The sequence below is a fragment of the Watersipora subatra genome, chromosome 9 (genome assembly GCF_963576615.1).
Source record: "Watersipora subatra chromosome 9, tzWatSuba1.1, whole genome shotgun sequence".
Lineage (NCBI taxonomy): Eukaryota > Metazoa > Bryozoa > Gymnolaemata > Cheilostomatida > Watersiporidae > Watersipora > Watersipora subatra.
This window is the reverse complement of record NC_088716.1, coordinates 33,987,129-34,014,354: the sequence shown is the minus strand read 5'-3', so window position 1 is coordinate 34,014,354 and position 27,226 is coordinate 33,987,129. Positions and strand designations below refer to the sequence as shown.

Below are 27,226 nucleotides of genomic sequence, written 5' to 3'. Positions count from 1 at the left end.
CGTAACTCCTCTTCTATTATACATTAAAAACTAGTTTTAGCTGCAAATGTAGCAAACATATCAATGAGTACAATAAGCTTTTATGCAACAATGCTAAATATAGTTATAAAATAAAAATGTCTTCATATTTAGAATGAAATAAAAACTCAAAAATTTGAACAAATTGCAAGCAGGCTATGATATCATTCCAGGTTAATTGCAAGCAATAGGTATCAACTGGTAGGGATAGTTTTTAGTTTCCCGATGCATATCTATTTAAATATCTACAAGTTAAAGGTAAGTTGTAGCAGATTTATCGCAATAACTTACCTTTAACTTGTCGTGCATTCAAAAGGGTCAATGTCGCTCCGGTCAAAGGGGAGTGCAAAATATAGGCGGTAATCGTTTTGCCTGTTAAATGGTTAAATTTAGCTTCCCAAAATTCTGGCGAGCTATTTGAAAACTACAACGCTACCCTCTATTTGAACGTCAACTCTAATAAAACGCCACTACAAGAGAAGGGTTGAAAAGTAGAGCACCAATAGGCTTTCGATTAAAGGTTTTATGGTATTTGTGAAAAGCTACTCCGCGAACCACAACTATTTGCCTGTTTGTACAAAATACTGAGCATGGTTGGGCAAATCATTTCAAATCAAAGGTCGTCCAAGTGTCAGAGCTTTTAAAACAGGTACCCGTATTATTAATATCATTATTAATAACTTGTTTAATATCTTCAATTTGCAGCGTTGAAAATATCTGATGCCACTTAACAAGCAGCCAAGAATTAGTATGGTAATACTTATTAGCCCTGAACAGTACTGCAGATAGCGCTGATAGTTTAGCTTGAAACATTACTGCAGCTAGTGTTTATAATTTAGCCCCGAACATTTCTGCAGGTAGCGCTGATAGTTTAGCCTGAAACATTACTGCAACTAGTGTTTAAAGTTTAGCCCTGAACATTAATGCAGGTAGTGTTTATAGTTTAATACTGAACAGTACTGCAGGTAAGCATTTATAGTTTAGCCCTGAACAATGCTGCAGTTGTTTATCCAAACACAAAATATGATAGAACATTGGCGATTTAAAAAACTTTTTTCAAAGTTAAATTTAATGCTACTTTTAAGAACTGCTGTTTTGTTATGTGGTCAATTTTATCATATTTGAATTACAATTCTATGATAAAGTCTCCCTCAACACCTTTTTGTCTACATTTATTGTCCTAATATAAAGTTTTCATCACTTGCAGAATTATCTCAATTAAATAAAATTTAAATAAAGGAAATAGTTTGTTTTATAATTATGTTAAAATTAAAGCATGAAAACGGTTTAATGTCATATTTGGAGAAGCTCATGCGCTTAAAGCTTTTATTAAAGTAAAGTACACTTCAAACTAACATTCAAAATGTGTGCTAGTTACATTTTTATAGCTAACACTCATAGCTCTTAGATTTATAGCTAACACTCATAGCTCTTAGATTTAGAGCTAACAATCATAGCTCTCAGATTTATAGCTAACACTCATAGCTCTTAGATTTATAGCTAACACTCATATCTTTTAGATTTATAGCTAACACTCATAGCTCTTAGATTTATAGCTAACACTCATAGCTCTTAGATTTATAGCTAACACTCATAGCTCTTAGATTTATAGCTAACACTCATGGCTCTTAGATTTAAGATTGACTTGAAGGCCTTACAAACGCTTACCTACAAGAGAAGGTTAATACGAACGACAACCTTGCAACGATGCCTTACTTACCCACTAGCTCAGATCTCGCTACTGCAGCTATGTACGTATCTACTTTCAAGTTCATCAGCTCTAATATATTGAAGAAAGGGCGGTCACAACTTGACAGCGTTTGCTATATATCCTGAAGTAAGCATATCCTGTCTCTTTTGATTAGCTTTGATGAGTAATGACAGAGACCAGGAGATTATTGTTAAGATGCAACATTACTCTTTGGGAGTGCCGCTTTTGGCAATCAATAGATTTCATTCATTCTCTAAACAATTGGTCTTCTCTTTTTCAGCTTATGAATGCGTGAGACACTTATGTCTAGCCACGCCCAATAGAAGCAGTTGGTCTCACATACATATATATATATACATATATATTGTATGTATATATATATATAATGTACATATAAAATGTATATTATATGTACATATACATACATATATTAATATGTATATATAATAATATGTGTATACTTACATACACATATAAATGTGTATATATATTATTATACATAAACATACATGTATGTATATACATGTGTGTTAATACATGTTTATATATATGTATATAGATATTTATATATATGCATATATATAAATATTATAAATATACCTACATGTATATGTATAAACTTCGAGTAAAATTTCCACACAGAGCGCTCGATATTATAAAATAGAGCCTGTTATACAGAAACAGAAGTTTAAAACTTATGGTTAAAACACTTTTATTACTAGTAGTTTCATGCTCTGAAGAAGCAATCATCAGGTAAAACATGTCTGATGATAATATTTAATCTGTTAGCTACTTCACCTCCATTATATAAACACCTGTAGTTGATTGATATAAGCTGAAAACTTCCGTTTCTGTATATGTATATATACATATATGTATATATACATATGTGCATATATACATACTTGTATATATAATGTATGTACATATACACAAACATATATATGTATATATATATATATATATGTATATAGATGTATACATGTATATAGATGTATACATGTATATATATGTATATATATGTATATGTATATATATGTATATAGATGTATACATGTATATATATGTATATAGATGTATACATGTATATATATGTATATGTATATATATGTATATGTATATATATGTATATAAATGTATACATGTATATACATGTATATGTATAAACTTCGAGTAAAATTTCCACACTGAGTGCTCGATATTATAAAATAGAGCCTGTTATACAGAAACAGAAGTTTAAAACTTATGGTTAAAACACTTTTATTACTAATAGTTTCATGCTCTGAAGGAGCAATCATCTGGTAAAACATGTCTGATGATAATATTTAATCTGTTAGCTACTTCACCTCCATTATATAAACACCTGTAGTTGATTGATATAAGCTGTAAACCTCCGTTTCTGTACATGTATATGTATATATACATATATGTATATATACATATGTGCATATATACATACTTGTATATATAATGTATGTACATATACACAAACATATATATATATATATATATATATATATATATATATATATATATATATATATATATATATATATATATATATATGTATATAGATGTATATAGATGTATACATGTATATATATGTATATAGATGTATATAGATGTATACATGTATATATATGTATATATATGTATATGTATATATATGTATATAGATGTATACATGTATATATATGTATATAGATGTATACATGTATATATATGTATATGTATATATATGTATATGTATATATATGTATATAAATGTATACATGTATATACATGTATATGTATAAACTTCGAGTAAAATTTCCACACAGAGTGCTCGATATTATAAAATAGAGCCTGTTATACAGAAACAGAAGTTTAAAACTTATGGTTAAAACACTTTTATTACTAATAGTTTCATGCTCTGAAGAAGCAATCATCTGGTAAAACATGTCTGATGATAATATTTAATCTGTTAGCTACTTCACCTCCATTATATAAACACCTGTAGTTGATTGATATAAGCTGTAAACCTCCGTTTCTGTACATGTATATGTATATATACATATATGTATATATACATATGTGCATATATACATACTTGTATATATAATGTATGTACATATACACAAACATATATATATATATATATATATATATATATATATATATATATATATATATATATATATATATATATATATATATATATATGTATATAGATGTATATAGATGTATACATGTATATATATGTATATAGATGTATATAGATGTATATAGATGTATACATGTATATATATGTATATAGATGTATACATGTATATATATGTATATGCATATATATGCATATAGATGTATACATGTATATATATGTATATAGATGTATACATGTATATATATGTATATGTATATATATGTATATGTATATATATGTATATAAATTTATACATGTATATACATGTATATATATATATGCCTGAGGAGACTGTTGTTGAGACCTACAGGCTGATGGCTGCACAAGCACGAAACTGTCAGTCACTAACCAATATAAGTACTATATCTAAATCTCTACTAATTTATTAGCTCCATTTCCACTACAAGTCATTGCGCTTACTAGCCTAAAGGAGCGCTTACTAGCCTAAAGGAGTGCTTACTAGCCTAGAGCGCTTACTAGCCTAAAGGAGCGCTTACTAGCCTAAAGGAGTGCTTACTAGCCTAGAGCGCTTACTAGCCTAAAGGAGCGCTTACTAGCCTAAAGGAGCTGTATTTATCAGTTATTGCATTTCTGGTAGAAAAACCATTTGATGGTTAGAAGTAAACACTGCAATTTAGTACAACAGCCTCATAGACCCAGAGACCCAGAGACCCAAAGACCCATAGACCCATAGACCCAGAGACCCATTGACCCATTGACCCATAGACCCATAGACCCAGAGACCCATAGACCCATAAACCCAGAGACCCATAGACCCATAGACCCATGGACCCATAGACCCATAGACCCATGGACCCATAGACCCATAGACCCATAGACCCAGAGACCCAGAGACCCATAGACCCAGAGACCCAGAGACCCAGAGACCCAGAGACCCATAGACCCATAGACCCATAGACTCATAGACCCATAGACCCATAGACCCAGAGACCCAGAGACCCATAGACCCATAGACCCAGAGACCATGTTTTCAATCTCTGTAAATGTCAGTTCAAATAGGTTAGTAAAGATTAGCTATAATATATGTAGATATTCAACCATTCAGAATGTATCTGGAATAAAACAGGCGCCATCTCACCTTTAACGAGGGTGTAACTACACAAGAGGTATTTTATCCAAAGGGTGGGGCACACAAATATTTTTTGACTGACGACACTTGGGCTGTATAGATGAATAGAACCGCTTTCAAAGGCTATTGTTAAGCTCTATTTACAGTGCGCGTGCAAATTTATATTGTTTTTAATATATCAACAGCCGTAAAATAAAATGATTGATGAGTTTTGTTAAATGTGTTCTGTACAGCAGTCTTGGTTTTCTGTAAGATGGTACATTCTCATGCCCTGACTTCTGTGGTTGATGAGAAATATATGTAGGTTTGATTACACTCTGACCGTGGTAACGGATGAGTTGAAAAAGTTCCGAAAACAGTATCTTAATAGTCACATCGAGTTAAACACTGCTTAGAAATTTCATTATTGTACAATATGTATATATATATATATATATATATATATATATATATATATATATATATATATATATATATATATATATACCATCATATATATACCATCCATCATACCGGTACAAATGTAAAAATGAGATGTTAAACTGTCTTTGTCTGACCGAATTGAAAGAGAATGTAGAGGCTCTTCCTATAATTGTCTGTGTGAGAAGAAGTGGCCTTGACTCCAGATATATCAATTAAACCTTTTGAAAAATATTTTTTAACAGGAGCATTATAACGTGGGCACATTGCTAAAATAATTAATGTGTGCATTCGCTAGACGGGTATATGATAACATAATTGTAATTAACAAATAATCTTAATTATGTATTGTATGGCTCAGTGGTAGAGTGTCTGGATTTAAAACTTGTGGGAATGGTCGCCGAGAGTTCAAATCCTTCCGGATTGGGTATTCTTGTTCCAAGATTTTAGTAGCTATAGCTGGAACTATAGCTACTAAAGTGTGTGGCTATGCGGATATGTAGATAGTAGCTATAGCTGGAACTATCTACATATCCGCATAGCCACACACTAACTTTGAGAAATATATATATATATATATATATTTCTCAAAGTTAGTGTGTGGCTATGCGGATATGTAGATAGTTCCAGCTATAGCTACTAAAATCTTGGAACAAGAATACCCAATCCAGAAGGATTTGAACTCTTGGCGACCATTCCCACAAGTTTTAAATCCAGACACTCTACCACTGAGCCATACAATACATAATTAAGATTATTTGTTAATTACAATTATGTTATCATATACCCGTCTAGCGAATGCACACATTAATTATTTTAGCAATGTGCCCACGTTATAATGCTCCTGTTAAAAAATATTTTTCAAAAGGTTTAATTGATATATCTGGAGTCAAGGCCACTTCTTCTCACACAGACAATTATAGGAAGAGCCTCTACATTCTCTTTCAATTCGGTCAGACAAAGACAGTTTAACATCTCATTTTTACATTTGTACCGGTATGATGGATAGCTTCTGTTGGAACAGTAACATTTTTATACACACACTTCTATGCAAAAATTGTTATTATTAATTCTGCATATTCAGGAATTTTATTTTGTTTTTTAAATTCGTATTAATTGTATCATTACCGAATCATCTTTTATCGTAATCGTAGCAAAAACGACTTAATTTAGCTATTACTTGCTAAATATTTCACATTTACATCTAAACCCTTTTATAGTTGTTTTATTTTTTAATTTATTTGACCTGTACAAAACATTTTCTTCATGATATGAAGTTTGAAAGTTACAGTTGCTTGTCAAAGTTTGAAAACCTTTAGTTGTTTTTATTTTCTCTCGTAATTTATTTCAACTACACAAGATACTTTTCTCATAATATGTATTTTGAAAGTTAGAATGGCAAATGTTGTTATATGTTAACTACAAATCAATTTTCTGTGCAAAGACTTTTTTATTATCCGGGCAACGCCGGGTAGTACAGCTAGTACACATATATGTACTTAAACACTTCAATCCTTCCTATAAAATGTATAAAGGCATATAGAGGCTGGTGTTATATTATTCAAGTATCCCGTCAGAATTTTGAGAAGATAGATTTAACCGGTTTCAGGCGAAACGAATGTCGCCTAAATTTTGTTCTTTCTTTCTTTCGGGAAAAGCGACATTAACTCTTTTAGATGTAAAGAATTAACTAACTTACCTCCAACTGGTTATAAATCTCTAAATAAGTATGCATTGAGAAACCAAGAAAAAATATTTCTACCAGCTGATATCTATTGCTTGCAATTAGCCTGATGATATTATAGCCTGCATTGCAATGTGTTCAAACTTTTGAGTTTTTGCTCAATTCTAAATTTGAAAGCATATTTTTATTTTATATCTATATTTAACAATGCCGTATTAAGGCTCATTGCACTCATTGATATGTTTGCTACAGTTTGCTATCAAAACTAGCTTTTTATGTGCAATAGAAGAGGAGTTACGAGTGTCTCTCCATTGTGAGCCAAATTAAGATAACCGCAATGGCTATTCAATAATATGCTATAAACCTGCAAACTTATAAGTTATATAACAATCTATCAATTGCTACAAATATATATTAAAAAACAAGTGACTTGAACAAACTAAAATTACAATATATGTTGAAAAAAATATTAACATTTTTTAAATAAAAATATTTTCATCGTTTGCTCAGCCTATTGCCTTTAGATTGTAGCTTTCAATGGAGTGAACAGCTTTTGGTTGTTCAATACCTTTTACAATGTCTTCCGACCTCAACTCTTCTTCTGCACTGCTCAACTAGTCGATATTAGTGTACAAAAACCTCTTTCAGCAGAGCAAAACTTTTATGAGTTCCATTTTGCACAACTAATGATCAAACTATAGCCACATGGGCATAATGTACAGTATAAATATATGGCTAAAAATTGACACTAAAAGTCCATGCAAATACATACATTATATTTTCTTTTCTTTTTGCACTCCACTACACTCCACTACACTCCACTACACTCGCACTACACTCGCACTACACTCGCACTACACTCGCACTACACTCGCACTACACTCGCACTACACTCGCACTACACTCGCACTACACTCGCACTACACTCGCACTACACTCGCACTACACTCGCACTACACTCCACTACACTCGCACTACACTCGCACTACACTGCACTACACTGCACTACACTCCACTACACTCCACTACACTCCACTACACTCCACTACACTCCACTACACTCCACTCCACTACACTCGCGCCATACAACATTTCACCACACGACATCAACAAGAATTTATCTCGAAATTCAATTTTGGCAGTCGGTGTGCTGAATTCGTCAGAAAAAATTTGACCAAAATCAAATTTTATTTGGTCAAATTTTCAGCCGAAAGAAATTTTATTTTGGCAATTCGCTGAAATGCCTCCCACAAGACATGAAAGAAATACGATGCTCGTACTCTCAGTTCTACATTATTCGCTGAAATGCCTCCCACAACACATGAAAGAAATATGATGCTTGCTCGTACTCTCAGTTCAACATTATTCGCTGAAATGCCTCCCACAACACATGAAAGAAATATGATGCTTGCTCGTACTCTCAGTTCAACATTATTCGCTGAAATGCCTCCCACAACACATGAAAGAAATACGATGCTTGCTCGTACTCTCAGTTCTACATTATTCGCTGAAATGCCTCCCACAACACATGAAAGAAATATGATGCTTGCTCGTACTCTCAGTTCAACATTATTCGCTGAAATGCCTCCCACAACACATGAAAGAAATATGATGCTTGCTCGTACTCTCAGTTCAACATTATTCGCTGAAATGCCTCCCACAACACATGAAAGAAATATGATGCTTGCTCGTACTCTCAGTTCAACATTATTCGCTGAAATGCCTCCCACAACACATGAAAGAAATATGATGCTTGCTCGTACTCTCAGTTCAACATTATTCGCTGAAATGCCTCCCACAACACATGAAAGAAATATGATGCTTGCTCGTACTCTCAGCTCAACATTATTCGCTGAAATGCCTCCCACAACACATGAAAGAAATACGATGCTTGCTCGTACTCTCAGTTCTACATTATTCGCTGAAATGCCTCCCACAACACATGAAAGAAATATGATGCTTGCTCGTACTCTCAGTTCTACATTATTCGCTGAAATGCCTCCCACAACACATGAAAGAAATACGATGCTTGCTCGTACTCTCAGTTCAACATTATTCGCTGAAATGCCTCCCACAACACATGAAAGAAATACGATGCTTGCTCGTACTCTCAGTTCTACATTATTCGCTGAAATGCCTCCCACAACACATGAAAGAAATATGATGCTTGCTCGTACTCTCAGTTCTACATTATTCGCTGAAATGCCTCCCACAACACATGAAAGAAATATGATGCTTGCTCGTACTCTCAGTTCTACATTATTCGCTGAAATGCCTCCCACAACACATGAAAGAAATACGATGCTTGCTCGTACTCTCAGTTCTACATTATTCGCTGAAATGCCTCCCACAACACATGAAAGAAATATGATGCTTGCTCGTACTCTCAGTTCTACATTATTCGCTGAAATGCCTCCCACAACACATGAAAGAAATACGATGCTTGCTCGTACTCTCAGTTCTACATTATTCGCTGAAATGCCTCCCACAACACATGAAAGAAATACGATGCTTGCTCGTACTCTCAGTTCAACATTATTCGCTGAAATGCCTCCCACAACACATGAAAGAAATATGATGCTTGCTCGTACTCTCAGTTCTACATTATTCGCTGAAATGCCTCCCACAACACATGAAAGAAATATGATGCTTGCTCGTACTCTCAGTTCTACATTATTCGCTGAAATGCCTCCCACAACACATGAAAGAAATATGATGCTTGCTCGTACTCTCAGTTCTACATTATTCGCTGAAATGCCTCCCACAACACATGAAAGAAATACGATGCTTGCTCGTACTCTCAGTTCTACATTATTCGCTGAAATGCCTCCCACAACACATGAAAGAAATACGATGCTTGCTCGTACTCTCAGTTCTACATTATTCGCTGAAATGCCTCCCACAACACATGAAAGAAATATGATGCTTGCTCGTACTCTCAGTTCTACATTATTCGCTGAAATGCCTCCCACAACACATGAAAGAAATATGATGCTTGCTCGTACTCTCAGTTCTACATTATTCGCTGAAATGCCTCCCACAACACATGAAAGAAATACGATGCTTGCTCGTACTCTCAGTTCAACATTATTCGCTGAAATGCCTCCCACAACACATGAAAGAAATATGATGCTTGCTCGTACTCTCAGTTCTACATTATTCGCTGAAATGCCTCCCACAACACATGAAAGAAATATGATGCTTGCTCGTACTCTCAGTTCTACATTATTCGCTGAAATGCCTCCCACAACACATGAAAGAAATATGATGCTTGCTCGTACTCTCAGTTCTACATTATTCGCTGAAATGCCTCCCACAACACATGAAAGAAATATGATGCTTGCTCGTACTCTCAGTTCAACATTATTCGCTGAAATGCCTCCCACAACACATGAAAGAAATATGATGCTTGCTCGTACTCTCAGTTCAACATTATTCGCTGAAATGCCTCCCACAACACATGAAAGAAATATGATGCTTGCTCGTACTCTCAGTTCAACATTATTCGCTGAAATGCCTCCCACAACACATGAAAGAAATATGATGCTTGCTCGTACTCTCAGTTCAACATTATTCGCTATAAGTTATAGTGATAACGAAACTGTCATCGGTTAGAATTTGATCACTCATCCGTTTCTAAAGTTGAAGTTTAGTAAAATACATATTGAAACTTTGCTTCAAGTAAAAATGTATGTGTTTAGTATGTTAAGCATGCTTCTAGTATGTTATATGTCTGTCTCAAAGGTAAGAACTTCCTATGGTATGTGCTGTACATATCACTTTGTAATATTACATTTTATTGCAGCTCATAACCACTAAATTCACTAAAGTTACTGTATGTAACTATAACTACTAATATTACCATATTATTTAGTTACTAATGTTTAAAACGTACAATACGTATATGAAATTTTTGATGATTTTTACCAGGGAGTGTTTGCATTAGATAATTTCTATAGCCTTCTTTACCACTCTGTAAAGAATTTGTGCTGTCAGCTTTACCAGCTTCACATGCAAAAGTAACTCAGTGCTCTTTGAGTTTAATACAAGCATTCGCTACGCTTATGATGATAAAACAAAACATTCAACAGTTCACAAGCTCAAATGGGCTCTGATCCTTCTCGTTTTGCCTTGTGCCTTTTATACAAATCTTTGCTTGGAAGATTATGAATAACCCGGCCGAGTTGGCCCAGGCTGTCCTGAGTCGTAGCGAGCTGTCCTGAGCCTGGCTGTGCCAGTTCAAACCAGAGTTGGTGTAAACTAAGTCGCGGTACCTTCTTTTACATCTCTGTAGGACATTTTCACCTTACGTCGCCAACACTGGAACAAATTAAAATCATATGGCAAAAGTCCACACGTGTTTTTATTGATATTATCTTTTGCCTTAGCTTTTTTGATTTTGTAAAAGCTAATTTTTTACTATTACATCCTAATTTTTAAGCTATAATTTTCTAATGAACTATTTCAGTTTCAAATGCGCTGTTACACCCATATTTCCGGTTTCGGTAAATCTGTAAAAAGTTGTATTATCTGGAGTAGGAATTGCCTTTACATTATTTCTCTGTTTATTTGGACAAAGTATCAGACAAAGAAAGTCTGATATGTGAGTTGTGCGTTTGTACCAGTATCATCCATCAGAACTTTGAATACAACGAGATTTTGATGCAACAGAAAACCTTTTTTATATGCAGACTTCCATGAGCTCATTGTTTATTTGTTTTCTTGATTCGTTTAAATCGCACAAAAACACTTTTCTCATGATATGAAGTTTAAAAGTTAGAATGGTAACTGTTGTTATATGTTAAATAAAAATAAGTTTTCTGTGCAAAAATATTTTTGTTACCTGGGCAACACCAAGCATTCATCTAGTATATATAGATTATTTATATAAACCGTATATATAAATATCTACTATATAAACGGCAATCGTTGTCTGTCTGTGTGTGTGTCCGCCGTATAGAGTACCATACTTTTCGGATTATTAGCCGCTACTACGTAGCTCGGGCGCATTAACGGGAATATCCGGTTAGTGCGTCTCTATACATACGGTAACCTATTCATCGTTTTCAGTTTTCACACACAAATGACGTCATATTTGGTCAGTTATCTCCGCCTCTTTCCAGTGCCCAGCGGTACTGTTCCATTTTAAACAGCAGAGTTGCTGCCGTGCTAAAAAGCACCATCCTGAGTTCTGCGGCCTATACAAAAGTGTCCATACAGCTATACAAATGTACTACTCATTAAATAAAAAACATTAATGAGTAGTAATTTACATGTAATTAGTATTTACTGCCAACGTGTACCGAGAAGGTCATGTGAACGTTTGTTTCTTGCGGTCACTTGAAAAAAACGCTGTTCCCACCTATTAAATTTATACATCAGGTGAGTACTTTAAAAGGTGAGTATTTCTCATTTAATGTTGTATTGTCTATGAATTGCCACACCTCCACTACTTGAAAAGTTGGATTTGCAACCGTTCGTGATAGTAAACATGTTCATTTCCTTCCGCAGCTGACTTACTTTTACTTTTTTTCAAGCTACGAGTACCACAGAACTACAGCTACTACAGAACTTGCACGGGCACTCCGAACGTTGCGATAGGCAACGGTGAGAAGAAAGCGAGCAGTGTATATTACAAAAAGGCACACCATCTCATTAACTTTTAGAAACGCTTGAAGCAGTACAATGCCTCCCAAAAAGCCTATTGCCCAAATGCAAGAACAGATTGATTTCAGTAGAGAAAGAGATCGAATTCGCAAAGCAGCAGCTAGAAGTGCAGAGACTGCTAAGCAAACACAGCTACGCCTACAATGAAACAGAATAGTTACTGCATCTGCTACATGTAGAAGTGCAGAAACTGCAGAGCAAATACAGCTACGCCTACAACAAAAACAGAATAGCAGCTGCTAGAAGAGCAGAAACCGCTGAACAAACACAGGTACATCGAGAGCATGCCAGAATAAATGCTGCAGCTGCTAGAAGTGCAGAGACTGCTGAGCCGACCCAACAGCAACTCAAATGGCTCAGAGCAGCTGCTACAACAGCTAGATGTGCAGAAACCTCCGAGCAGATGCAGCGGCGAAAAGAACATGATGCAGTAGCTACAACAGCTGCTCGGCAAGCTGAATTTTCAGAGCAGATTAGACGGCGACAACAGCAAGATGCACTAACTGCAGCAGCTGTTACCAGGCGCCGTGCATGAGCAGAAAACTTTGCACTTGACTACAGTCCTGCAACACAGTATAGGGCTGAATTTTTCTATGGGACGAATGTCCAAAAATGCTCCAGATGTAATGCCTTACGTTGGAAAGGCGAGAGGCCATGTATGTAGTCTATATAGTAGATTTTATTGATAATAAATTTTATCAACAACCATATTACTGCTGCACAGTTTGTATATACAATGTCAAAACACAGGCTATAGACGAAGAACTGGTGAGTCATGATTAGTGTTTCAAGCATGCAAAAGTCTCAATTCAATAAATGCTGGCGATAGCTAAGCAGTGCATTAGCAAAATATTTTCTAGAATTTCTTAAAATATGTAAAACTTTTCAATACTGTCAGTTTGAAGAACTTCAGTTTGCCTAGCAATGTCAATTTCATTATAAGTTCTGTGTACAAAATTAGGACAACTCCGATTTGAATGGTTCAAGACTGATGCATTGTAGACTAGCTGTAAAACAAGTTGCATATTTCCATTGTTCTCTCTAACATTATTGACATGTTCGACTGCATATGTGTATACAGTCTGATCAGCACAAAAATTTCAGTAGATTGCATATTTGGAGTTGTTTTACAGTATGGAAGACAACTCTCAATAAAACTATTGCTTTACGCAAATCTGTTCCCGAACACGGGTAATGCAGCTAGTATATATATATATATATATATATATATATACGATATATATACGATATATATACGATATATATATACGATATATATACGATATATATACGATATATATATACGATATATATATGATATATATACGATATATATACATATGATATATATACACGATATATATATACAATATATACATATACGCTATATATATATATATGATATATATATGATATATATATGATATATATAAATATATATATTTATATATACGGCATATATATACATTTATACATAAATATATATATATATATATATATATATATATATATATATATATATATATATATATATATATATATATATATATATGGTATATTTATACATATATCTGTAGTATATATATCGTTTATATAACGCATATGTATAAGTATAGATATACCGTAAATGTATTTAAACTCTTTCAAAACTCAAGCTCTGACTTCTGTGGTCGATGAGATATTCGAGGCAAGTTCATCCCATGTAGACAGAAATTATAGGCATTTAATATTTTCGTTGGACTCCGCCAATATTATGGTCTATGACACAGTTATGCGTTTAGCATTAGCTTCAGAATCCCTCTTAGATTATTTGCTTTGGCGCTGAGCTAATGAAGAGAAAAAGATACAAATTCAGCAAGTTGCTGTTGTAATCTTGGGAACCATAAAAAAGGTCTCAAACTAATGACTCTACAGTTGTCACTAGGCTCAAACATATGACTCTACAGTTGTCACTAGGCACAAACATATGACTCTACAGTTGTCACCAGGCACAACTTTACGTAATCAGGTAATATAATGTTGTATAATCAAATTTTATGGTTATTTCTTGACTATCAAAAATATTGGTGTAAAAGTATTGTGTTAACCATCAGGCGTGACCTAATTTAGTCACTGATGATCGATTAGATAAAGGAGGGAGTGTGGAATGCTAATGTTGAGATGGTGATAAAGAATCTGTTCTACAGAACAGGCTTTTATATCAGAGAGCTAAAGCATATAAGATAATAGACTTTCTCCATACGCCCTCTAAAATGCAAATCTATGGTACACGAAGGAAACCTGAAAGCGTTCTAAGATTGTCCTAATAAATGTAGATTTTTCTGCATTATTGGAACAGTCTTTACAATCTACAAATACTCTATACAATCTACAAACAGTTTATATAATCTACAAAAAGTCTATACAATCTACAAACAGTCTATATAATCTACAAACAGTCTATACAATCTACAAACAGTCTATACAATCTACAAACAGTTTATACAATCTACAAACAGTCTATATAATCTACAAACAGTCTATACAATCTACAAACAGTCTATACAATCTACAAACAGTCTATACAATCTACAAACAGTCTATATAATCTACAAACAGTCTATACAATCTACAAACAGTTTATACAATCTGCAAACCGTCTATACAATCTTCAGTCTATATAATCTACAAATGCTCCATACAATCTACAAACAGTTTATATAATCTACAAACCATCAGCATCTTTTCATTCTTAGAACTCCTTAGAAACTCGTGTTAATGTTTCTAACCCATTCCCTAAGTTATGTTTCAGTTTGTGAACTTTTTGTTATTACAACCTACAAGTCACTATCGCGACTCCTCCTTAGCGTACTAATATGCTCTACAAGTCACTATCGCGACTCCTCCTTAGCGTACTAATATGCTCTACAAGTCACTATCGCGACTCCTCCTTAGCGTACTAATATGCTCTACAAGTCACTATCTCGACTCCTCCTTAGTATACTAATATGCTCTACAAGTCACTATCGCGACTCTTCCTTAGCATACTAATATGCTCTACAAGTCACTATCGCGACTCCTCCTTAGCGTATTAATATGCTCTACAAGTCACTATTGCGACTCCTTCTTAGTATACTAATATGCTCTACAAGTCACTATCGCGACTCCTCCTTAGCATACTAATATGCTCTACAAGTTACTATCGTGACTCCTCCTTAGCATACTAATATGCTCTACAAGTCACTATCGCTACTCCTCTTTAGCATACTAATATGCTACCAACTTTTAAACCACTTTTGTTGAACTCACTCTATAATTGCGAATTTCTACTTTTTCATTTTTGTCCTGATAGGTAATTGTCCTCTCATTCGTATTTTCGCATGTAACAAAAACATCATTCTATTGATGATTTCTAATGCCAATAAAAAGTTGTACATATGACTTCTCACAAACTCTACCCTGTCTACCTGCAAGTACATACAACTTCTCACAAACTCTACCCTATCTACCTGCAAGCACATACAACTTCTCACAAACTCTACCCTGTCTACCTGCAACATAACTAACCAAACAGATATACAGAAAATGACTACTCATAGGGCTCTATCTAGTCTTTCAGTCCATCAAATATTATTGTTAGAAATATAGAGGTTTGATGTTTTTTCAGGTGATCTGGTGTAATTATACTCTTATTTCAGGATATCCACAAAATCAGCTTGCTATAGCCAACACTTGGTAGGCCGAGTACTTGTTATAACCAACACTCGGTAGACTGAGTACCTGCTACAAATAACACTTGGTAGACCGAGTACTTGTTATAACCAACACTCGATAGACTGAGTACCTGCTATAATCAACACTCGGTAGACTGAGTACTTGCTATAACTAACCCTTGCTAGACTGAGTACCTGCTATAATCAACACTTGGTAGACTGAGTGCCGGCTATAACCAACATTTGATAGACTGAGTACTGTGCCATTTTCTTGAGAGTCCTATTTTCTCACAACCTGTTTCATTACCAGTAGAGTCCTGCTGCGAGCATACCAGAGTTTTACCTAACAAACTCTAGTTAGCTCTTGTGTATGTTTATCTTGGTTCATTGGTCGGACGCTCTACCGCTATAGGTAGGTAATCAGTATTGGGTATAGTTAGACAGATAGCCAGCAAATATACACAGATAGGAATTAGAGAGTAAACTTGCAAAGTAAACTTGCAACTCGATACAAAGGTTGTATCGAATTTCCTAAATTCTGGTAAAAAGCGGGAGAGCAGTAATTCTGCTTTTGGTAGTCGTAGTACATGTGAGAGTAGTAGTATATACGAGAATAGTAGCACATATGAGAATAGTAGTACATGTGAGAGTAGTAGTACATGTGAGAGTAGTAGTACATGCGAGAGTAGTAGTACATGTACATTTGAGAGTGGTAGTACATAAGAGAGTGGTAGTACATGTACATGTGAGAGTGGTAATACTTGTACATGTGAGAGTAGTAGTACTTGTACATGTGAGAGTAGTAGTACTTGTACATGTGAGAGTAGTAGTACTTGTACATGTGAGAGTATAGTAGTACATGTGAGAGTAGTACATGTGAGAGTAGTAGTACATGTGAGAGTAGTAGTACACATGAGAATAGTAGTACATGTGAGAGTAGTAGTACATGTACATTTGGGAGTGGTAGTACATGTGAGAGTGGTAGTACATGTACATGTGAGAGTACTAGTACATGTGAGAGTAGTAGTACATGTGGGAGTAGTAGTACATGTACTTGTGAGAGTAGTAGTACATGTGAAAGTAGTAGTACATGTGAGAGTAGCAGAACATGTGACAGTAGTAGTACCTCAAAGAGTAATAGTACCTCAGAAAGTAGTAGTACCTCAGAGAGTAGTCGTACCTCAGAGAGTAGTAGTAACTCAAAAAGTAATAGTAACTGAGAGTCCAGAAATGGCGGCACTGACAATAGCGCTTCTATAGTATCAGGAGCTTTATTTATGAAAAGCAAAGCTAGACTTGACAGGTAACATAAGCAATGCATTATAAAAATCAAAGACATTAAACATATAAAAAATTATTCTTAACACAAAATGTATGAGACAAAATGGTCATCTCTTTGCCTGGTATCTTCCAAATAAATAAGATTTGACAGATGCGGCAGAGGTGAGCAAGTTAATGTTTGAAATTATCCCAGAAATCTAGTATGTTGTTTTTTTGGAAATATCAAAAAACAAACGTGTTAAACTGAACCAGTAATCTAGTAATGAGACCACTTCTGCCACCTTTATATTCTTCTATAAAAAATATTAGTAGAGTAATATAAATATTATAACATAATAAAAGCATTAGATTAGCGAGTGGATTTTCCACATTATCATATGAATAGAAGGCTGCATAGTTGGTGCTCAGCTTTCATCCTTCAAACTGCTTTCATTGTGCTTTCATATGGATGGATTGATTTATTAGTAATACTGTCTTGTGATGTTACCTGGCCTCGTGCTAAAAGAAAGGAAGTTCATTTGAAACATCACATACCAGGGGAAACTTCTAATGAACTAGAATAAATAATGCTTAAATGTTAACGCAGACTCGAATGTAAATTAAAATGTAAACTAGTTGAGTTGGTTAACTCATGGACCCCATCAGCAAGAAGTCATGTGTTGAATCCAAAGACAGGATGGTGTTAGAAAGACACTTTAGCCATAACCACTGCTGAGTTCTATAACTACAGAACATAAACACGTGGAGGTGTCTGCCTTCACATAGAGGAAGCTGTATGCCTTCACATAGAGGAAGCTGTATGCCTTCACATATAGAGGAAGCTGTATGCCTTCACATAGAGGAAGCTGTATGCCTTCACATATAGAGGAAGCTGTATGCCTTCACATAGAGGAAGCTGTATGCAGTGACATTCTGTATTAACAAATCTCACTTCGCCATTGTCAGTGTGTGTATCAGTGTGCATGTCTGTTGTCTGCGTGTGTGTATCAGTGTGCATGTCTGTTGTCTGCGTGTGTGTATCAGTGTGCATGTCTGTTGTCTGCGTGTGTGTATCAGTGTGCATGTCTGTTGTCTGCGTAGAGGCATTGTCAGTGTGTGTATCAGTGTGCATGTCTGTTGTCTGCGTAGAGGCTATACACTTCTAAGGTTTTTGGCCAATTTTGTTCAAATATCACATGCTTGCGTTCCATGCCTTCCGCAAGGGCATAAAAAATTTTGGTTTCAAAATTCCATATTGTTGCTGAAAATCAGCCTCTTATATGCTCACCTGTTTTATGCATACCATACCATACCTCTTATACACCCGTTTACTGTATGCATACCATACCATACCTCTTATACATGCATGCATACCTGTTGTATGCATGCCATACCATACCTCTTATACACCCACCTGCTGTATGCATGCCATACCATATCTCTTATACACCCACCTGCTGTATGCATGCCATACCATACATCTTATACACCCACCTGCTGTATGCATGCCATACCATACCTCTTATACACCCACCTGCTGTATGCATGCCATACCATAGCTCTTATACACCCACCTGCTGTATGCATGCTATACCATACCTCTTATACGCCCACCTGCTGTATGCATGCCATACCATACCTCTTATACACCCACCTGCTGTATGCATACCATACTTTTTATACACCCACCTGCTGTATGCATACCATACCATACCTCTTATACGCCCACCTGCTGGATGCATACCATACCTCTTATACGCCCACCTGCTGTATGCATACCATACCTCATATACACCCACCTGCTGTATCTATGCCATACCATACCTCTTATATGCCCACCTGCTGTATGCATGCCATACCATACCTCTTATACACCTACCTGCTGTATGCATGCCATACCATACATCTTATACACCAACCTCCTGCATGCATGCCATACCATACCTCTTATACACCCACCTGCTGTATGCATGCCATACCATACCTCTTATACACCCACCTGCTGTATGCATGTGCTGCATCCGAAGGATAAAACCTTGCGATGGTAAGCATTCATCTAGGTGAAACATGTTTCACTCATGGTAAACTGTATGTTTGCCATGAGAGAAACATGCGGCTGCTTACAGTTGAACTTAACACAGTTGAGCTAGAGCGGTCAAATAGCACAACGAAATGATGAAAATAGGATATACTTTCAGGAGTTAATAAACACCTAAAATCATGAATATTTCTATAACTGATGAAATGAAGAGTCAAAGTAGATCAAAGCCATAAGTCAGTTTAAACTTACTTGTCCAAAGCAGTTCTCTTCCACCAACTAGCAGTAATGCTACCAGATGTGCCCGATTGACCTGAATCGCTTTCAGACATAGAGCCATCGCTTGTTCCATGCATTCGTGAGAAACCGTGACCAGCAGTGTAGTCTTTAGGCTGGAAGCGTAGTGCAGGATGCACATGTAGGAGGTCACGCCTCCACTCCATTTTGGACCGCTTCTTTATGAAAATAACCGGTTATTAAAAACAGATTGGACAATATTATGTACATGTAATATTAACACCCAATATAAAACATGAACTATTGGTTTGAAAGTATCTGATGCAGGCTAGTTTGTCATGGTATGTCTATATATTAGCTCTTTATTAGACACTGTATATATATATATTAGCTCTTTATTAGACACTGTATCTATATATTAGCTCGTTATTAGACACTGTATCTATATATTAGTTCGTTATTAGACACTGTATCTATATAGTAGCCCTTTATTAGACACTGTATCTATATATTAGCTCTTTATTAGACACTGTATCTATATATTAGCTCTTTATTAGACACTGTATCTATATATTAGCTCTTTATTAGACACTGTATCTATATATTAGCTCTTTATTAGACACTGTATATATATACTAGCTCTTTATTAGACACTGTGTCTATATATTAGCTCTTTATTAGACACTGTATCTATATATTAGCTCTTTATTAGACACTGCACCTATATATTAGCTTTTTATTAGACACTGTATCTATATATTGGCTCTTTATTAGACACTATATCTATATATTAGCTCTTTATTGGACACTGTATCTATATATTAGCTCTTTATTAGACACTGGATCTATATATTAGCTCTTTATTAGACACTGTACCTATATATTAGCTCTTTATTAGACACTGTATATATATACTAGCTCTTTATTAGACACTGTATCTATATATTAGCTTTTTATTAGACACTGTATCTATATATTAGCTCTTTATTAGACACTGTACTTATATATTAGCTCGTTATTAGACACTGTATCTATATATTAGCTTTTTATTAGACACTGTATCTATATATTGGCTCTTTATTAGACACTGTATCTATATATTAGCTCTTTATTAGACACTGCACCTATATATTAGCTCTTTATTAGACACTGTATCTATATATTAGCTCTTTATTAGACACTGTATCTATATACTAGCTCTTTATTAGACACTATATCTATATATTAGCTTTTTATTAGACACTATATCTATATATTAGCTCTTTATTAGACACTGTATCTATATATTAGTTCTTTATTAGACACTGTATCTATATATTAGCTCTTTATTAGACACTGTATCTATATACTAGCTCTTTATTAGACACTGTACCTATATACTAGCTCTTTATTAGACACTGTATCTATATATTAGCACTATAGCTATACGTCATGCAATACATAGTATATACTTATACTGCACCTAGTAAATAAAATGTTGTACTATGACCAACTTACCATGCAGACTGTGATAGTGACAGTTATGACTCCTATGAGCACTATCGCTGCCACAATACCTGACACAACAGGGACAATCCAATTACTTGCGGTAGTTATTTCCATGTTCGGCTCTGTAACAGTATTTTCTCTAAATGTAAACATGTATCCGTTAATATATATTTTATTGTACTGAAAATAATAGGAAGGTTTTAAGAATCCAGAATTGTGAATATCATAACATATTCTGATATGAAAAAGAAAACTTGCTTCAGTAGATGGTAGTACTTGTCTACAATACCTGTTACTAAAGTGACTTGCCCTGCCGTCCCATTGATCAGAAATCCATTTATGATGAGTCCTTGAGTAGCGAGGAGACGATTAGCAGGCTCAACAAGACTCAGTGCTGCTGCTGCAGTTATTGCTGAAGCAGCGCCACCTGGTGACGGATTCACCACCACTTCATATGTCACTCGAGTTGAATCACTAGGATTGATAGCTCTTTTTTTTCTCCCAGCTGAGTCTTCCACGCAGCTGGGTTAGGACAAAATTGTTTCATTGGTGTGGTGGAACACATGCTAATTACATATGTCTGAATATATATTGTTGGTAGGTCTAAACTGTCAACCATCAGTGTCTAATTAGACCTTTTGAGCTTGCATAAACTATTTTTCAACTCACCTAAATTCAAGTTTAATGATACCGATAAAGTAGTTCCCAAGGCTGGCGTTGTAACTGTAATAGGCCTAAAATTGATGGCAGATATATAGCGGTAGTTCTGGAAGGAACTACCAAGTTTCAAAGTCATCAGTGTTATATAAAGTAAAAGTGATGTATGAATATATTCGCTTAAAGAAACACTTACAGCGGTTAGGAACTGCTGCCTCAACCTGAGATATGAAGTAGTACTATTATCCTCCACATCTGTGTTACATCCAGCAGAATCAGTGAACGTTATCATTGCCGATATAGAGACATCTATAGCCAGGGCTGTAAGCATCAGTTAGCAGCGTTAGACATAACATCTGCTATTAAATATCACATTTCTTTGTCAGATCTGCTTATACTTGTCATAGCATTGCTCACCTGGGCAAGTACCATCAAGTATTCTCACAAAGCCTTCCTCACATTGACATACTTGAATACTGTTGCAAGTAGAATTCTCCTCACACTCAAGGCCACATGATCGGTTGAACAGTCCTCCTACAGCAAACAAACATTGAGCATTGACTGCATGCTGTCAATAATGGTGGAGAGTTGTAGATACTGTTTACACCATTTTAATCTAGATGCTATGTAGCTCTTGTCTAAACATAGTTCAGCCCGCTATAGAATGAGAAATTGTTCAAGTCAAATAATTCATAAACAAAATTATTTTGCTTAGAAACATGGACTTGGCAAGCTGTGAAAGTCAAAATGGGTTTTGCTAATCAAGAGAAACAGACTGCATTCTGAACAGGTATAAAAAGAGTTTTTCATAAAACCACCGGATTCCCCATAAAACTACCGGATTACCCAAAATACTGATCTAGAAAGTTGAAACAAGCTTACACCAGCAGCTTTGGGGTGCAATCTACTTTGGATAAGGGTTGTTGTAAATGAGGGCATGATTACCATGAGTTGCCTTATAGACAATTTTACTAGATATGCATTGGGGTATCTTTTACTGCTTACCGGTCGGTGCAAGAGTCGATGTAAAAATGTCACTCGCAGAGGATGTTGTTGGTGGCACTGTAGTTGAAGTTGTAGGTGAAATGGTAGATGTTGTTGTTGCAACTGTAGATGTTGTTGTAGGTGCAACTGTAGATATTGTTGTTAGTGCAACTGTAGACGTTGTTGTTGGTGCAACTGTAGACGGTGTTGTTGGTGCAACTGTAGATGTTGTTGTTGGTGCAACTGTAGATGTTGTTGTTGGTGCAACTGTAGATGTTGTTGTTGGTGCAACTGTAGATGTTGTTGTTGGTGCAACTGTAGATGTTGTTGTTGATGCAACTGTAGATGTTGTTGTTGGTGCAACTGTAGATGTTGTTGTTGGTGCAACTGTAGATGTTGTTGTTGGTGCAACTGTAGACGTTGTTGTAGGTGCAACTGTAGATGTTGTTGTTGGAGCCAATGTAGTTGTACTAGAGTTGTCTATACATGTGACATTGTCAGCAGGGTTGATCCAATAACCTGGTTCACATGAGCAAATATCCACTCCATTTTTCCTCCAACAATCATGGATGCCACAGAGAGCCGAGTTGTTACATTCAACTTGCGGTATACAGACGGTACCATTGACATCCAACAGAAAACCTTCTCTGCAGTCACACCTGAAGGACCCAGGAGTATTGACGCACAGATGTGAGCAGGGGATGTTGTATACTTCTGTAAGTATCCACAAGATAAAATGCTTGAGTTCGTGTGAACCGCCTTGAAGACAATTGAATGCCTTCCCAGTTGTTAGCTAGTACTCACACTGAATGGCTTGTCAAACGATTGCGCTTCAATTAACTAACATGCATTAATCTCTGGTAAATTAACATTTAGAATTTTAATACAACTACATTGGACAAAGAGGATGGTTTAGTTTACAAGCTTTCAGATGTTGTAAATGACTTGTATTACGAGCAAATTATTAAAACACTTGGAATAATTCACTGGTTAGATGGGTTAGATTGACATTGTTTACTTTAGCAGTAAAAATTACTAAAATTCAGGACAAGCAATGGTAGTTTTGGCAAGTGATATACAAAGCCATCAACTAAACATTGGTCAATTGTATCGGAGAAAAGCATAAGATGAAACCTTTTAAGACTGGCAAGGCATAGCCTTTTACTATGACTCTATGTTAAGTCATCACGAACTTATAGAGTCTAAACAACATCTAAAAACTGCTCAACTCAATACTCTATTGAAAGTGTAGGATGATATGCAACAAGGTGTGGAAACAAAGAAAATGGCCAGTAAGTGAGAGTAAAGAACCAGTGAATACAAAGGGTTGAATGATGAAAATGAGGCAGGTAAGGAAATGTCTTGCAAACATGGAAATGTTCAGAGTTGCCCTACCTGGATGGAGACATTCATCAATATCATCGCATCTGTTTGAGCCGGTTAGAACGTATCCAGGAAAACAGCCACAAGTGTAGTTACCAATCTCGTTAGTACAGAAACCCCTGTCACTTCTGTTGTCACAGTCATTGTCTCCGTCATTGCATTCATTTCTATCCTTACAGTCTATTCCATTTCCCTCATACCCATCTATACATTTACACCTATATTAACAGAAGAGTTCAGTAAATATATTAGCTAACTAAACCGCTTCCTTAGCCAGAATGAGTTGAAGTTGTTCAATTAGAAAGAGTAAACGTACTCATAACTGCCATTGATGTTCTTGCACACAGCTAGAGTACTGTTACAGATATTCGAGTCTCCTGAAGAACACTCATTCACATCTACACAGCTGCTATCATTATCAGACTCATAGCCTGGTAAACAACTGCAGTTGTAGCCATTTTCTTTGTTCACGCAGTAGCTATTGGGAGGGCACTCCGTATTACCCGCAGCACACTCGTCAACATCTGTATAAAAATAACAGAAAACTTCAAGCTTGAAAAGTAGAGATGATAGCTAGAAAAACACTAGAAATGATGGATTTAACAAATACTGGAGGCACCGGAAAGGAACAGCAGTAGGGAGGTGCAACTCCGACAGGCTGGAAGTATATGAGGAGACAGCTAAATGTTATTATGATGATAACCTGATAAACTCACCAATACATTTGGCAGACTCTACTTGAATGTACATGTTAGAGATGCAACTGCAATTATATCCCCCTTCATAATTCTTACACTCAACCTAGAACAATGTACAGATAGATATGTTAGACTGAGATCTCAACATTTTAGTTTTCTGAGCAAGATTGGGTGTGATGTTGAAGTATGATATATACCAATTGTAATCATTGACAAATAAAATGACTTACTGAAAGAAATGTCTTCCAAAAATGCTCATTGTGAACATGACTTACATTGTTCTCAATTCTGCAAACATGAGTACCATCAGTACATTCATTTATGTCAGTGCAAGAGAATTGATCTGGATCTAGTTCATAGCCCTTTGGACATTGGCAGGTGTCCACTCCACCCACTACTGAGCAGCTCTCCGTACAGTTGTGGCCACTGTTGCATTTGTCTATTGACTCACATGAGTAGCCGTCTTCCTAAAGATTAGCGAAAAGTGGGACTGCTCTATGAGCTTCTGGTTGAGCACCATTCTATGAGATGGTGAGAAAATAATAATATATAGTGTTTTATATACATATATATACTACATATATATTACCTATATATATTACATATATATATATTACATATATATATACCTATATAAATATTACATATATATATATACCTATATATATATACCTGTATATATATACCTATATATATACCTATATATATATAGAAGAGAAAAGAAATATATATATATATATAGAAGAGAAAAGAAATATATATATATATATATAGAAGAGAAAAGAAATATATATATATATAGAAGAGAAAATAAATATATATATATATATATTTCAAGAAATATATATATATATTTATTGAAATTTATTTACTCCAAGAAATATATATATATATATATTTCTTGGAGAAGAAATTCTCCAAGAAATTGGAGAATTTCTTCTCCAATTTCTTGGAGAAGAAATTGAAAAATGCTCTTTTTTTCAAAAGGTAATTTCTGCTCTAACTCGGGTCTCCCACCAGAAATCTTGTAGTTGAAGCACTCGCCTCAAGATCTTAGCTGTTCCCAATAGTTTTTCCAAACTGTTTTTTAATCTTTTCTCAAAGAAAGAGATATTTATCTACAGTACATATATATATACTGCAAAAACTTTAATTGAATTTAACTTGAATTTAACTTTACTTTTCAATCCATCTTCAACAGTGGCGTTCAAATAGAGACTGGCCTCGTATTTTTCATATGTCTCGTCATAGTTTTGGTTAGATAAATTTAGCCCTATTATGGGCGTAGCGAATGTCGCCTATATTTTGCCAGTTTATATCTATTGCTTGCAATTAACCAGCGATGATATTATAGCCTGTGCCCTTCTTTGCAATTATTTACAGTTTTGTTTCATTTTAAATTTGAAGACATATTTTTATATTATAGCTAGATTTACCAATGCTGCATAAAAGCTCATTGCACTCATTAATATCTTTGCTACAGTTTGCAGCCAAAATTAGCTGTTCAGGTGCAATAGAATCGGAGTTACGAGCGTTGATCAATTGTAAGATCAGATTAACGCGATGATGCTATCAAATATTATGCTATAAATCTGCAAATTTATAAATGATATAATGATAATCTATCAAATGCTTCAAATATATATTCATGAACAAGTGACATAAAAGAACCATAGTTATATTATATTACAAAACAAAAAAATATTGTTTTTAAAACAAAAATATTTGCATCATTTGTTCGGATAGCTACATTCTGATTGTTGCTTTCGATGGAACGAACATCTTCTAGCTGTCTATCTTTTACAATGTTTTCTGACCTCTGCTTCTGCACTGCTGAACTAGTCCATATTAGTGTTCAAACAATTTTTTGTCAGAGCAAAACCTTTACGAGTTGCATTTAGTACAAATGCTAAACTGCACAATAGCTAAATTTAACCTTTGGCCTAAAACTAGTCATTTATCTAAAATCATAAATATAAACTGTTTTTATATTCATGTACTTTGAAGTATCAAGACC

General features: G+C 35.0%; 2 protein-coding genes across 2 annotated transcripts in view; one reads left to right on the top strand and one right to left on the bottom strand.

Annotated features, from left to right (window-relative positions):
* Nucleotides 1-8,410: 8,410 nt before the first annotated feature.
* LOC137404994 (mucin-2-like) lies at nt 8,411-13,307 on the top strand. The gene is made up of 2 exons (XM_068091219.1): nt 8,411-10,658; nt 12,952-13,307. Exons 1-2 carry the CDS (start codon nt 8,411-8,413, stop codon nt 13,305-13,307), a joined length of 2,604 nt encoding a protein of 867 aa, XP_067947320.1.
* Nucleotides 13,308-17,734: 4,427 nt separating this feature from the next.
* LOC137404993 (uncharacterized) overlaps nt 17,735-27,226 on the bottom strand; it is a 66,321-nt gene continuing 56,829 nt past the window's right edge. Inside the window, exons 28-39 of the mRNA XM_068091218.1 lie at nt 25,485-25,676; nt 25,228-25,312; nt 24,828-25,035; nt 24,524-24,729; nt 23,150-23,842; nt 22,562-22,678; nt 22,341-22,465; nt 22,157-22,221; nt 21,777-22,009; nt 21,497-21,609; nt 20,015-20,217; nt 17,735-18,243 (exon numbers count right to left, since the gene is read on the bottom strand). Coding sequence (XP_067947319.1) covers nt 18,207-18,243; nt 20,015-20,217; nt 21,497-21,609; nt 21,777-22,009; nt 22,157-22,221; nt 22,341-22,465; nt 22,562-22,678; nt 23,150-23,842; nt 24,524-24,729; nt 24,828-25,035; nt 25,228-25,312; nt 25,485-25,676 — 2,277 coding nt within the window. The 3' untranslated portion in view covers nt 17,735-18,206. The remainder of the gene's footprint in view (nt 18,244-20,014; nt 20,218-21,496; nt 21,610-21,776; nt 22,010-22,156; nt 22,222-22,340; nt 22,466-22,561; nt 22,679-23,149; nt 23,843-24,523; nt 24,730-24,827; nt 25,036-25,227; nt 25,313-25,484; nt 25,677-27,226) is intronic.